Source organism: Epinephelus fuscoguttatus, linkage group LG1 (genome assembly GCF_011397635.1).
Source record: "Epinephelus fuscoguttatus linkage group LG1, E.fuscoguttatus.final_Chr_v1".
NCBI classification, from domain to species: Eukaryota; Metazoa; Chordata; class Actinopteri; order Perciformes; family Serranidae; genus Epinephelus; species Epinephelus fuscoguttatus.
In genome coordinates this window covers 41581134-41596352 of record NC_064752.1, presented here as the reverse complement: position 1 = coordinate 41596352, position 15219 = coordinate 41581134, and the positions used below count along the sequence as shown (strand labels likewise).

General features: G+C 39.7%; 1 protein-coding gene across 1 annotated transcript in view; it reads left to right on the top strand.

Moving 5' to 3' along the window:
- Nucleotides 1-15219, top strand: part of LOC125886750 (contactin-4) — an 88631-nt gene that overhangs the window by 21329 nt on the left and 52083 nt on the right. Inside the window, exons 9-11 of the mRNA XM_049573058.1 lie at nucleotides 3943-4085; nucleotides 4546-4675; nucleotides 5005-5155. Of these exons, the coding sequence (XP_049429015.1) occupies nucleotides 3943-4085; nucleotides 4546-4675; nucleotides 5005-5155 (424 nt within the window). The remainder of the gene's footprint in view (nucleotides 1-3942; nucleotides 4086-4545; nucleotides 4676-5004; nucleotides 5156-15219) is intronic.

The following is a 15219-nucleotide window of genomic DNA, read 5'->3' as shown; positions in this document are numbered from 1 at the left end:
TTGGTAAAAGACAGAGATGTGTTGAGGTCCTTAACGATTGAGAGATTTATAGACAGGCTGCTGTGATTTAGACTCTATTTTATGACACACTGGAAGCCAGTGCAGGCATCTGAGCACTGGTGCGATGTGTTGAGTTTGGTTTGTTTTTGTTGGCACTCAGCAGCAGCATTCTGAATGAATGAGCTCAGGTTGCCTCAGAGTTTGTTTCAGGAGGTCTGAGAAGAGACTGTTAAAGCTTGATTGTGCATAGACATGAATCCTTCCAGTCTTACTATGATAGTATGCAGACTTGATTATTGATTTGATGTGCCTTTTAAAGTTTGCTCTGAGTCCATAATTATACCAAGATTGATTTTTGTGTATTTATTTGGAACCCCTTAGCTGTTACCGGGACAACAGCAACTCTTCCCCGGGTCTGTAGGAAAAAAATAACGACAATAATTTCATGTGATTATGTTAATCAAAAGAAAGTGAAAATTATATTACATAGTAACAGTTAGTAATATTACATACATGTACATATACATGTACTTACATATAAGACGGAAACAAAACAAAGTGCAGGACTAGTTTGTAATATCATCATCAGTACTTCAGCATGCATACTGCAATCAAATATCCATAGCTGGTCTACAGGTACAATGAAGAGCATTGCGCTTCCCCTTGATGTTCTTCTCATAAACTATAAAATCCTATATCAGTCAGAATTTCCTTAAATCTATCTGTACCTCATTAGCAGTCTCCTCAGCTGTTTTTTTTAATGTAATCCTGTCAGGTATTTCCTGATAAATGATAAGAATAAATACAAAAATGTAGCAGGAGTGCTAAAGCTGATTCTGACTTGACTGAAAACTTCTAGTTTTTCCTACTTTGGTAGAAAAACAGTATATTCAGACATCATGGTGGAGACAGCACTTTTTTTTTTAGAAGAGGTAGGAGGTGCCAGTTTGGTTGGCCTTGATTGTTACCAGCCAGGACAGTTGTCATCCTCAACCTGGGCCTTGTCACACCCCTTGGCGTGTGATATCAACGCTAAAGGCACCCTTTAGTATGTGTATGAGATGCACCAGGGTTTCAACTATCTCCAGTGTAAACGCTGAGAGCAACTGACATAGGTTAAACCAGAAAGTCCAGGTAGGGTGGGAGGGAGGGGAGGTGGTGAGGATGGGTCAAACAAATACAGGACTGTCAACCAGGAAATCACAGTTCATGTCTCACACGAAACCAAAAGTCAGTGTTATTTTAAGGTATTGTGATGTAACTTACATAACTGGCATACCTGTATCCTGTGTGAAACCAAACCAACTGCTGTTGTCACAACGTAATGTTAACTAATTTTACATTTGATAACAAACATACTTATTTTGTCCCCAAATGTGACGTATTTTTGTAAACCTAACTAAGCGGTTTTGTTGCCTAAACCCAGTGCTGAAGTGAAGGTATACACAGGTGGACAGGGTATACCCACCTCTTTTTCTGCTTGCTTACAGTATACCCACCAATCAGCCAATAAGCTAGCCAAATATATAGGAGTACTCCTTGGTAACTTACCCATCTACCTAGTAGTGTGCCCACCTCATTACCTACCATTACACTGCTGCCTAAACCTAACTGCAACAGTTTTACGACGTTAACCACGTCACAATGTGTTTCAGCTCTGCATCACATAGAGACACTTAAGGGTGCCCTTTGTGTTGCTTTGAGACACTGACAAAGCCTCTGTATTTGATGATCTGGGAATGAGAACGAGTTGTATCAGCACATAACACACTCACTCATAATGGTTGACAGCACTTTGTGTCATGTGCCTTTATTTACAAATTCACAGCTCACACATTGGCACTCTTTATATCTTGTCAATGCATTCATGATCAGATCATGCAAAGAGCAGAGTTACTTATAGTTGACTGTGCATTCAGGTTTTTCATGTGAAATTCTTTATTTCTGAAGGGTAATAAACTGAAGTAAATTATGTAGCTGTATTGAAAAATGAGGTCATAGTGGGAAAAAGAAACTCAAAGGAGACAAAAAAGTGAGCACACCAAAGAAATGTGTAGGAAGCTGCAATTAACTAGTGGGCCAAAAACAGTCAATTAATAAAAGCTATATAGTGCTAACTAAAATAGATAGAAAGAAAAACAGGGCAGTAGTAAAAAATGAACAGTGAGTAAATGAACAATATATTAACATATTTGAGAAGATGAAACAAAGAGGGGGAAAGTTTTATGGTTTTGTACTCATTAAATATGAGCTTGATGATCACTGGAGTGTAAAATCCTTTTTATTGATAAGACATCTACTGTTAGAATTTGACTACATTCACAGTAAATCAATGTTGCAGGGAGAACTCAGATATCATCTCCTCTCTCTTCCCCTCTGCCTTCCTCTATCCTCTGTCTTAGCTTTCTCACCTCTGATTGCAGGTCTTGTGTAAACTGTATTTTCTATGGATTATATTTTTTTTGTCTTTTGGTTTATTGACCCCCGTTGCTTTAATAATGCAAAGAGGCTGGCAGATCAGTATATATTGTAATTTAATGAATATTAGTTGAGTTGAACTGCAGTCTAAATTCATTGAATACACTGAATTTGGAATTTTCATCATTTTAGTATTTTCAGCAGAATACATTTTCATTTTTTGCTCTGAACTTGGTTATCTGCAATCCATGAACTGTGCCTACTGTTCAATGTGCCTGCAGGTCAGTCCCAGGCACTGACTGCGTGATGAGCTTCTGCCCCAGTAAATCAGGAGCTAATTAGATGCTGATTGCAGGCACAAATTGAATGAAACAAGTAGTGCAAATTTGCCATGGCCTTTCATGTATGTAAATCTGACCAGAAATCACTACAGCAGTCAAGATGAGACAGAAATTTACTTCACATTAAGAGCAAACACCCATGTCCCAAGTTTATAAAAGCTACTCTACAATCTTTTGGCTCCACTTTGTGTATTGTCATTAAAAAGTGGTGTAGGAATTTATCATTCAACTCATCAGTCGTGACTTAATTTCCAAGATTAAAGTCGTAAATTCATTCATTCATCTTCTATCTGCTTCATCCTCTTGAGGGTCGCGGGGGGGGGCTGGAGCCTATCCCAGCTGACATCGGGCGAGAGGCAGGGTACACCCTGGACAGGTCGAAAGACTATCGCAGGGCTGACACATAGAGACAAACAACCATTCACACCTATGGACAATTTAGAGTTATCAATTAACCTAGTCCCCAATCTGCATGTCTTTGGACTGTGGGAGGAAGCCGGAGTGCCCAGAGAGAACCCACGCTGACACGGGGAGGACATGCAAACTCCGCACAGAAGGGCTCCCACACCCGAGATCGAACCGGCAACCCTCTTGCCATGAGGCGACAGTGCTAACCACCACACCACCGTGCCGCCCTAAAGTCGTAAATATACATGGGAAAAAAACTTGGACACTGAAATAAAAGTAAATTTAGGGGGAAAATATTGCCTGAAAGTCAGGTTGTTGTGTTCATATGCCCTCAAAACTGAAAATAAAAAGTCTTAAAATAATTATAAGCCACCATTGTGTCACATGACACAAACCCCTGTCTCCTAGGTGAAAGTCGTGTGCTCAACCCATTCATCCACCACAACTTTCTCCTTGTGTAGACTTTGTCATATACTATGTCATATACTATGTCACCTGACTACTGGCAGTAAATTTGTGAATTTTGCCTCAGAAATTTACCACTTTAATCTCAGAGAATTTCCAAGTTTTTTCTCATAAATTTACAACTTTAATCTTTGAAATTCTTCGAGTTTTTTGAAACATTACCCCTCTCTCCTGGCTCAGTATTTTCTTTTACCAAGAGTGGCCCAGATTTGCTGTTGTATTATACAGATATTTGTAAAACTAAATAAATTTGCAAATATCTTTGACATTTCTGTCAATGAATATTCATATTCAGTGGTATTTTTCACAGATGTTGAACATCTGCACTGGGTCCAAACGCTGAAAGATGCTCACATGGCAATTGATGCAAATCTGCAGTGGGAATGTAAAGCCATCGGTAAGCCTAGGCCTACATACAAATGGTTGAGGAATGGTCAGCTCCTGACAGCAGAGGTAAGACACCACATTGAGATTTGATATTTATCGGGAGATGTTGGAACCTCACTGTGAATTTACATAAAAAACACTAAATGCACTGTTCTCTCAAACAATACTGCAAAGGTCTCAGAGTAATTTAGAAATGTGTTACAAAGACTTAGCTGATGCTGAACTGGAAACTTTTAAAGCACGTTATTCGACATTCAGGTTGTAGGCTGGGATTGCCTGCACATGGCTCTCACCTCTGATGTCACAAGCAAATATGGAGATAACTGAGCTAAGAAGGTGCACCAACATTTATGCATGGCCTTCCCGACTACCAAAAAAAGAAAAGAAAAGCTCAGATTTCTCTCAGTCACTATATCTTAACATAGCTAATACTTCACTGCTGCTATATTAAAATCTCATATAAAGAGCCTTTAACATATCAGTGAAAGTTATTTGTCAAACATTAATCAGCTGGTCTGGTTTGCAGGAGAGGATCCATGTGGAATCTGGTAGACTGACTATATCCAGGATCAGTCTGTTGGACTCTGGGATGTATCAGTGTGTGGCAGAGAATGAACATGGAGCTGTTTATGCTAGCGCTGAGCTCAAGGTTGTCGGTGAGCAGTTTATTTCCTCTGTATTATTTACAATGAATTGGACCAGAGGCAAGGTAGAACTACACTGTATGTACATTGTGTTGTCAGTGGAATGAAAGGGCTTCCGACCTGAAAAAGTTAATAAATAAATAATAAGAGGCTGAACTAGCTCCTCACTGAGCCATGGCCTTGCACTTTCATTTCCATAATTCTTTCATACAATAAGCCAGTCTGGTGGTAAAATATAATTTCCGTAATTGCTGGTGATGCACTTGACATTTTTGCTGATGCACGGCTGCTGCCCCTCCACAAAGCGAGACAAATGGCCTTAACACGGGTCTGTTCCTCAGCCTCCCCACCGGACTTCACCCGGCGGCCCGTGAAGAAGACCACAGTGATCCAGAGGGGGGGCGAGGTGGTCTTGGAGTGTCGCCCCCACGCCTCCCCCCGGGCCACAATCTCCTGGTGGAAAGGGGGCGAACTCCTGAAGGACAGCAAGAGGTAGGGTACTGTATGCACCGCTGCTCACGCTACTGATGGCATCTGTTAAAGGGTTTGCTCATGTGGTCATTTTCATTTCTAGGACTCATTGTTATTTATGCCTCTGCTCAAGGGGACTTTGGAAGTCACTGTTGCATAGCACAGCCAAGGAAGTGTTTTTTGGTTGTTTTTTTGTAAGACAGACACCTTATTCTTGACATAGAAAAAGATGTTGCTTTTTTGTCGACATATAGTAGTTTTGTCCGAAGCCTTTCCACTGGATGTAAGAATGAGGCCATGGCCTCCTACTCTATCAGTTTTTAAAGCACAAGATAAAGAGTGTAGCTGTTTGAAACTTCAAAGTGTCCCACAGTTTCACAGCTCTTCAAGGCAGTCAAAGTGCTGGATGTAGAACAGAGATCCTGTAGGGACGCTCTCTGTGTGAAAACCACAGAGAAAAACGATCTCACTACATCCCTGAGTGAAACTCTACCTGAGGCGACATGACAGGCCACACCATGTCATGATCTTAAGTCTTTGTTGTTGCACTCGGCCTTAGCAGAGACTAATACATACAATAAGAACTAGCAGAGTTCAAGCACAGTATGAGAGCTGTTTTCATTAAATGTTCACTGAAAGAGCACTAGAGGTAAATGTTCATGTTGGCTGAGAAAAACAGGGGCTGGGTAACTGCTAGAAAGGTCAGAAAAGTAAAGAGACTCAAACAGTTACTAGAAAACAGTTCAGCAGTTGTCAACAATCAGTGGAAATCACTTTCCAGTATGAATCCACTCGCAGCACTGTGGGACTGAAGGCAGATTTGACCCTCTTAGAGATGCTGCAAACAGAAACCCTACAGATCCCGCTGTTGATATCATTATTTTAGCCTAATGACATAATATTGGAGCATTTCAGTAATCTCATGAGGGAAGGAAAGACAGTACCCTGGTGTTTTTGCTTTTAAACCATTGTTCAGTATGCCTGCACATTATCAGATACTCAGTTCAAAGCATACATTTTATGTAAAATACCATCAAAAAGTCTTGTCAGTCTCAAGCTGTTTAATTAACTTAATAGCATCAATTTTCTCTGAGAGCCTTGCTTCCTTGTTCTGTTCAGGCATCTACTTTAGTGACTTACAAAAATTTCTCATAAAGGCAGGCTTTGAAATAAAGAGGGTAAGAGGAACAAGGTAGTCTGATTTCAGTCTGTCTTGTCTGAAACCATAGGCCGTATAATAAAGATGGACGACATGACAGCTTCACAAAAATGAAGCCAAAACATCTCAATCACCCCCTGGTGGCTGGCTGCAGTATAGATCATAAACCCTGCGCCTTCCATGTTTTCTGATGTTTTAGGTAGTTCTTGTAACGCTAATGTATGGTTAAGTGATCATTTTTCTGATAAATTTGGCTATAAGTAGCTATTCGATGCTATAAAAAGAGGGTTTAACATCATGACTGACAGCTGTGTGCACACTGGATCAATGGTACTGCTCACAATTGGCTCAGACAATGGGAAAACCGTTGTGTGGACACTTCTACCACACAGACTCCAGCTCCAAAATACATCACCAGCACATAATGGCAACGACCATATCCTGGATAATTTGGCTTCACTTTTGTACAGTTGAGGAAGTGGAGATGTGTTGTCCATCTTTACAGTCATTGTCTGACACCTATACCTGTTGTTTCAAAGTGGGTATTTTGAAATGTCCACTCAGTATTTTCTCTCCCATACTAAGTTTAACATGAAGTTTAAGTTTTGTTTTTAATTGTTTGTTGAGTTTGAGTCAAAATAATTTTATCCATAATTGCCATTTTAAGAAGATCCTTCAAAAATATAAGGAATTCTGACATTAATACAGCATCCAAATAAATCTTATATGATCTATAGAATGTTGAGCACAGTATGAGAGCTTGTGTCGTTGGAGCCTGTGTATTAATAGACAGTTATGACAAGGCTGTAAATGTGAGCTCACGGCAGAACTACAGACACTTTGTGAAATGTGCAATCATCCCCCCATTCTCAAGACAGCAAGACTGCTTCAGACAGCTGTGAACATTTAGTCAAAGAGCAGTGGTTCTAGTACACACTAGGCAGCCAGAGTTATGCTTATATTTTTACATGTGTCTTTATTTTCATATCTTCTCCATGGCTCATCAGCTGGCGGGGATGTTGATTTGTTTGCATGGAACATGCAGTTATAAGCCTCGTTTCTACTTACATATGTGTACGGAGACGAGGCAACTGGAAGTCCATTTATTGCTATGGGAATCTCTGTGATATGCCATGCGCCTACAGATCTCCCCTCCATAATATTACGGTCCAGGAATTTGCCTCAAGCAGGTTAAAAAAATGTAACTTTTGCGGTGGATTTCAAAGAGGCCGTATGACAGTGTGCTAGCTTAGCTAACAGGCTGCAAACTGGCTAACAGACTGTCTTCTTCAATTCAGTTGCCTGTGTTGATTGTCAAGTGAGTTTGTATGATTAAAAAGAAAATGTTAAATGTTAAAGATATTTTTGGGGGCATTTTTTGCCTTGAATGGACAGGACAGTTAAGTGTGAAAGGGGGAGAGAGAGAGGGGATGACATGCAGCAAAGGGCCACAGGCTGGACTCGAGCCCGGGCCGCTGCGGCAACAGCCTTGTACATGAGGCGCCTGCTCTACCACTAAGCCACCGACGCCCCAAAAAGAAAATGTTTATCTGGTTTTAACACATTTTGCTAAAATATGGTTATACATTATGTACAGTGAGACTGTCATTATGACTCATTCAGCTGTACATATGTCTTTTTAATTAGATATATCACAAAACATGCCACGTACCTGGCACGTCCTGTTTCTGTCCCGCTTATGTTTCAAGCGCATATTCAAAACTACTGTATAGCGAAAAAAAGACAAAATTAGCCTCTCCCTCATGGCTACAGGTAGTTTCTATCAGGTTCTATGCATCGGTAAAGAACTGCACTTCCTTGCATTGGACACCAGAGACATCATCTGTATATATATGGATCTACGGACACCAGCCATATATGTAAGTGGAAACAGGGCGTTACCCTCAGTCTTTTAGTATGATATCATGTTAGCAGCCATCATGTGCATATATAAGACCCCCTTTGATGGTTTTGGTCTTTATAATAAGTAGGCTAAGAACATTAAACAGTGAACTGGAGACACTGTTTTTAACCAACCCCTGAAGCTAAAAGTAGCTTAATTAGCTAATGGCCATTGATGAGCTCTGCTAGCGACAGTCAGCTCAATCACCGGAAAAATGTTGGAATTGTATGTTTCCACGAACTATGGATATGTTACATTTGCATGTTAGCAATGTGTCAGTAAAAAACAAATGCTTTTCGTGGGACCAACTCCACCAACAGGTCGCTACAGAACACGTCTGGAGCCTGAAAAGCTACTCGATACACAGCAATGACTCGCTAAGACACAACTGGTTTCATTGATTGTCGGCCTCCAACAGTGATCTGCAGCTCAGCAGGCATCTCAACATCCACCATCCCCTTCAACTTCTGATGACAAACTCGGCTTACATATTATGTCACTTAAAAAACATTGATATGATGGATATGAAAAGTACAAATATAAAGTATTAGTGGTTTACAACATTTTCTTTTGGCAACCAGGCAGCAAGGGCTGTCTTTTGAAACAGTCAAAAGGATGGTTGCCAGGTTAAAATGATTAGCTGTTTTTGTCCACGTGTGTCTGACCCACTGTTTCAAAACATACAAATTACAAAGAATTTTAAAAATAAATTTGCCCATCTTACCAAACAGTCAATTCCATTTTGTTGTGGCCCTTGTCACTGCTAACTTAACTGATGCACACAGTGTCCCAGCCATCTCTGACAGGGCTCAGCCAGTGGGGCGCGCTACACCTCATGCCATCCCCCAAAGACTCCACCTCCCCAGTACAATCAATCACCCTGACCACCCAGCAGGTGTCACTCCAGCAAAAGGTGCGTGATCCCTCACTGGCTTCCCATCATCACCAAACATTTCTAATCGAGTTTGTTGGAACCAACATATTCTCACTCTTACCTCGTCACATATCAACATTTGGCCATGGACCTTACATTTTGTCAACACGCACATGTTTGGGTTTAGGCAATAAAAGCACGTGGTTGGCTTTAGGAAAAAAAGATCAGGGTTTGGCTTTAGAACCTTATGGGAAACAAACACCGGCCTTCCTGGTGAAAGTTGGGGGTTGTTAGATCCATCCACCAACACTCCTGCCTACCCTACTCTGACTTCTGCCGCCTCAACTTTTGTTGCTGTCCTGCTGTGTGCCGGCGACCGGCTGCGTATCATGCCTATGTGAGAGGACAGATTTTTTTATTGATGTCATACACCAGACGTCACTGATCAAGCACCAGATTTCACTTCAGAGACCGGGTTATTGGAACTTAAGATCTGCAGTAGTTGGCACATATTTCTATTAACTGGAGTATTCCCAAAGTCATTTGCATTAACCAGTTCCTACATATCTCTTTACTATTGAGAATTTAGCAGCTGTTCATATGTAAATGATAGCTGCGGCATTGAATCATTTCACTTAAAAAGTTTATACAACCTCTGTATGTTATACTGTAGTCAGATTGGATACACTGATGTCAACTAAAACTGTCTGAAGTTTAAAGCTTTCTACATAATTGTTGCTGTGATTTAAACACATGACCTGAGTAATACATGATAATGTCACACTGGATTATGTATAACTGTTTTCAAAAGTGCAGTACAGTGGAAGAACAGGGATTCAGCATTTTGGATAACTTAAATGGGACTTTTCTCTTGTAGGATGTCCACTTAATCCACTTATCCTTTCTGAACCCTAAGGTTTAACCCATAAGTCTAAAAGTACCTCATACAAACTTCAAAAAAGCAATTTTTCGCCAAACACATGGACCTGATGGAACTAGTCTTTGGCAATCAAAACTCCAGACATGTGATTTCTCTCAAAATTGAATTTGAGTGTTGGAATCTATACAGAGAAGTTTCTACTGACTTCATAATATCTGCTACACTCTAAAAGTTTCAAATAGAAAACTTCTTGCTTTAAACAGGTGTTTCCAGGGTACAGGTTATTTCACTGAATTTCCTTCTCTACTGCAAATACTTCTGATGAGTCCTAAAGGTTTGGTAGGAATCCATTAAGCTGAGTCCCCTACCTGAATACAGGAAGATAAACCTCAGTGGCTCACTTAAATTTGTTGGCAGGTGACCTGCACAGAGTGTTCAATAATAAATTGGTTGGTTAATACAGTTCATGCTTATTCATTTTGACGCATAGATATGGGTCAGGGTTAGGCAACCTGTGGTTCCAGAGCCACGTGTCTCTTTAAGCCTCTTCCTGGTGGCTTTCTGTGGCTTTGATAAAAAAAAAAAAATGTGTGTGTATATATATATATATATATATATATATGTATATGTGTGTGTGTGTGTGTGTGTGTGTATATACACACACACACATATATATATACATATACATACATATATGTATATATATATATATATATATACATATATGTATAAGATCTAAAATGATTCTTTTATTTCCCAACTGTAAAAATGTGAGGCCAATACACCAAATAAAGAATGTTTTAACATCACGTAGTGGTGGCTAGTCTTGAGCCACAGGCTAGCTATAGATACCAAACCCAAAAAGGGAAAAGTCTCGGAGGAAAATAGATAATTCAGTAGTATGTGGATAGATTTGTTTTGCTTTCACTGCCAGCACTGCAAAGTTTAAGTAGCAAATAACCATTAATAGCCCACTGCAGAGTAGCCACCTTGTGGTAAAACATATCAATGGACGCTCATTTAGACCTATTAGTGATGTTGATCGGATTGTTTAGACTTAATAGGCTGGGTTACCTTCATTATAGGGTTTAAATATGTTGTGCTGCTCCAGACAGATTTATTTATTTTTATTTATTTATTTTTGGCCCCAAATGACTTTTTTGATAGTAAAGGTTGCCAACCCCCGATATGAGTGGAGAGACATGCAATAATCTCTAATAATAATTTCTGAATTTATATGGCTTTGAAAAATGATTTTACCCATGTAATTGTGATTTTACTACACCCCTGTATTTTGTCAAAAACTGGCTGTTTTTTTTAGAACCACTATCTGATGTAACCAGCAACTGATTTTCAATTAAATGTCTTATTTCAGAACAAAGACATTGCGGTTTGAGAATCAAATTTCTGTATCAAAGAGCAAACTCTAGATGTTATAAAGATTGTAGAAAAGAAAGAAATCATGGTCACGACAATTTGAACAGACAGTTAAATGTAGCCATTTACCACTGTGACATATGCCGACTCTAATTTTGTACTTTAATTTGCATGCCAATTATGCATGCTGGTTATGTGTCAGATAAAGTGTAAATTGTATAGCCACTCTCAGTTTTTCCTCATTTTCTTTTGGGCTCTGGCTCAGATCAATATGTAGAGCCATATTTCCATAGACTTTATGTAACTCACTGGACCTGCCTCAACATGTGACCAGAGGGATTGATTAGTTATCAGGGTTTTTCTTGGGTTGGTCATGAGGAACGGGAAAAAAATTACCCAGGCATTACCCTGGCAACGCATTTGGACGAGAATAGAAATTCACAGCACAACGGAGTTTGTCTACAAAGCAGATAGTTCTTTACGTTTCTATTTGTTTTGCAGCTCATTGCCCCTCAGGTCATGTTCTCAGTGCGCCTCCATCACTCAGCGTTTGATATTTTTGTCAATAAATCAGCGCAAAGCACCCTGTGTCAGACATGCTCCCTGGGTCTCAGCTCAGCCCGAGTGAATACATATTTATTCCAATGTTGAGCCAATGTGAAATTGTTTGATTTTTGCGCTGGCTGCTCACAGCATTTGTGTTTGATTTACTCGATCCAAAGGTCACAACAGGAGAGCATTATCGGCCTCATTTATGCATATGTTTACATGCTTTCCAACTTGTCTGTATAGAACAAAGGCATCAAAATAACTGTTCCAGGCTTAAATGTTAAGTATAATAAAATAAATGTATGTACTATGTGTGTGTACACATGTGCATACACTTTTTAAAATCCTGTGTTTTCCCCTTAATTCAATTGTTTATTATGCAAGTCTCTCTGAAAAGTGTCTTATTGTCCTGTTACCATAAGCCAGATTAGTGAACAGACTCATCTGAGCCGCCCTTAATCATTACCGTGCAACGAGCTTAATAAGGAGTAGAGTCTTTTTGCCTTCAGTTTTAGCTCTCAGGCTATACAGGATGTCCTACTTATTCTTGAAAGCTGCTGGGGCTTTAAGAAAAGGAGTATGTGCACTGCTACTACTCAGGACAGAAAAAAGGTCCTGCCAATGCAGTTTTTCTGGTAATAGTTTAAGTAAAATTCATATTCTCTTTTTAAAAAAGTGAAAAATTGCTCAAAGTCAAGACAATAAAGGACTCTTTATCACATAGAGTATACAAGACAAAAGGATTTGAAGAGGGGTTAGTGTATTAAAGCTGTAGTGCCAGAAATGTTATTGTATTATTTTTTGGACCAAGTGCACCAAAATGTTAACTGAATTAGTGCTGTGTTGGAGAATAAAAGAAATAATAAAGAGAAATTGGGTGTAGCAAAAACATAATTTGTGTGGAACCTTTTGACAGACTAGAATTATGTAAAACTAATTAGTAAAAATGAATTAGATGAAACCAATTAATTGTACTCAAATGTATTATTTCATTACTAAAATACAATATATATTGAAAGAGCAGCTGTAAAATATGTAGCCTGTAAATATATTCCTAAAGTCCATATAACGTAACTGACTTGATTTGGGTAGACTTTAATGTCACTTTGATTACATAGTTTATTTATTTATTTATTTATTTTAGTTAGTTGAATTTACATTTATTGTGTTCCTGTAATACAAGATAATTAAAACATCTCAATACAGCCAGGGTAATTTAGGCAATAACCCATTAAGCTTCACAACAATTAGGCTAGTCTGGTGTAAATCACACCACCAACCAGGCTCTGGTTGACTCCAGTTCACTAACTGCCTGGTGCGAGTGGAGACAGATGCTGACTTGCTTTCCCACTTCCACATGTCTTTAGAAAACAAAACTCAACCTAGAATAATGTTTAGATCTCCCCCTCACTCTGATAATTCATTTAAATAAACCTGAAATGCAGTTCGGTGCTGCGCATGCCTTGTGCCAAGGGTGCAGAGAAGGAGAGGAGGAGCGTGAAGCTACAGCTGCTGCAGGTGTCTGTTCTCTGGAATTCTTTAAGAATATTCAAAGCTTATTTAGAGGATAATTTTAAGTATTAGTGGGTGATTATTTAATAAATTCACTGCGGTTTTCTCCTTAACACAAACAATTGATTACAAATTATTGCATGGTGGATTGAATTAAAAAAAAAAAACAGTGAATTAAATTTTAGTTTCTGAACCAACAGGAAATGAAGCATTTAGCTGGGTCACAGGTTAAATTAAGGGGTTCTGGTGGGAAAGTAACAACAAGAGCCTGTATAAAATTAGCCCTGCATTTAAACTTGAAGAAAAGAACCACAATTGTAGGAAGCTGGATTTGATATAAATGAACCAAACTACCACCACAAAAGTCTATTTTCTCTTAAGCACTTTGTTTACTTCATATCTAATTGAAGAAATCATCCTCAGTGTGTCAGTGTGTCAGAGCAGCTTCTACTCTGTATACCCAGAATCACTTAAACCTAACCGCAGAACACGGTCCCTCATTTGTACACAGCAAAATGTGTGTTGACTCAGCAGATAACATGAAATAAGACAAGTTTATCTACAGGAGAATAAATATTTGAAAACAGGACAGAATGCCTGAGAGTGTTACTGCATTATATTCTATTTTTATTTTAATCTGTCACTTGGCACCTGAATTTTGTTTTCCTATACATAAAGAAATACATTTCCACCATGAATTGATGTGGAAAAAATTTCGCCAGAATGCAGGAAATCAGGAAATGAAGTATTTCCTAGGGAAGACAGCCCCCCCCAAGACCAGTGGCACCGGCAAGATTATATTTTATAGTACCCACTGGAACCGCCCGGCCACTTGTAGGGCACCTTTAACGTTTAGGTTCCGAGGCATGGACAAAGTCTACTCAGTGAGCGAGTAAAAGATTAACGTTACTGACACAACACCACCATAAAACTGATTAGCCGACCATGTGCATTTCAAAGACCAGCCAACATAACTGACAGCAACAGCCAGCAAAATAATCAAATACAATATAATACACTGAATATAGCCCAGAAAAATGTACAGGCATCTGGCAGACAACAGATCCCCTCATTTTGCAGCGGCTTCACACAGCAACAACTTCAGCATCCATCCATCCATTTTCATCTGCTTTACCAAAGTTGGGTCACGGGGGCAACAGGCTACTGTAAGCAAAGCACCCCAGCCGTTCCTCTCTCCAGCAACGCTTTCAAGCTCCCCCTGGGGGAACCCAGGGTGTTCCCATGACAGATGAGATATGTGATCCCTCCAGCGTGTTCTGGGTCTGCTCTGGGGCCTCCTACCAGTGAGATGTGCCCGAAACACCTCTACTCCGAGCTAATTCCAGATGACCGAGCTCCTTATCCTATCTCTAAGGCTTAGCAAAGCCACCCCCCGGAGGACACTTATTTCAACCGCTTGCATTGATCTCATTCTTTCAGTCACTACCCAAAGTGAATTACCATAGGTGAGGGTTGGGACGTAGTCTGACCAGTAAATCGAAACCTTTGTCTTCCAGCTAAGCTCCATCTTCACCAAGACAGTCCAGTGCAGTGACTGCATCACTGCAGAAGCTGCACCAAACCACCGATCCAGCAGTTAGGTATAGAAAATATACAGCAACAATATGTAACGCAAAGCCCAAACCAAGCTGCTACAAAAAAGCAATACAAAGGCCAGATGAGTAGTAGTATTCCTACCTATTTGAGGTTCATTCTGTGTCTCCCTGTTTCATCAAACTCCTCCTCTCAAGGCTTTGCAGAACGAGTCGATCCTGGACATGTAGCTGGTTGCTTGCCTCTGTCGTTGTAACAGCGCAACTTTAGCAGATTC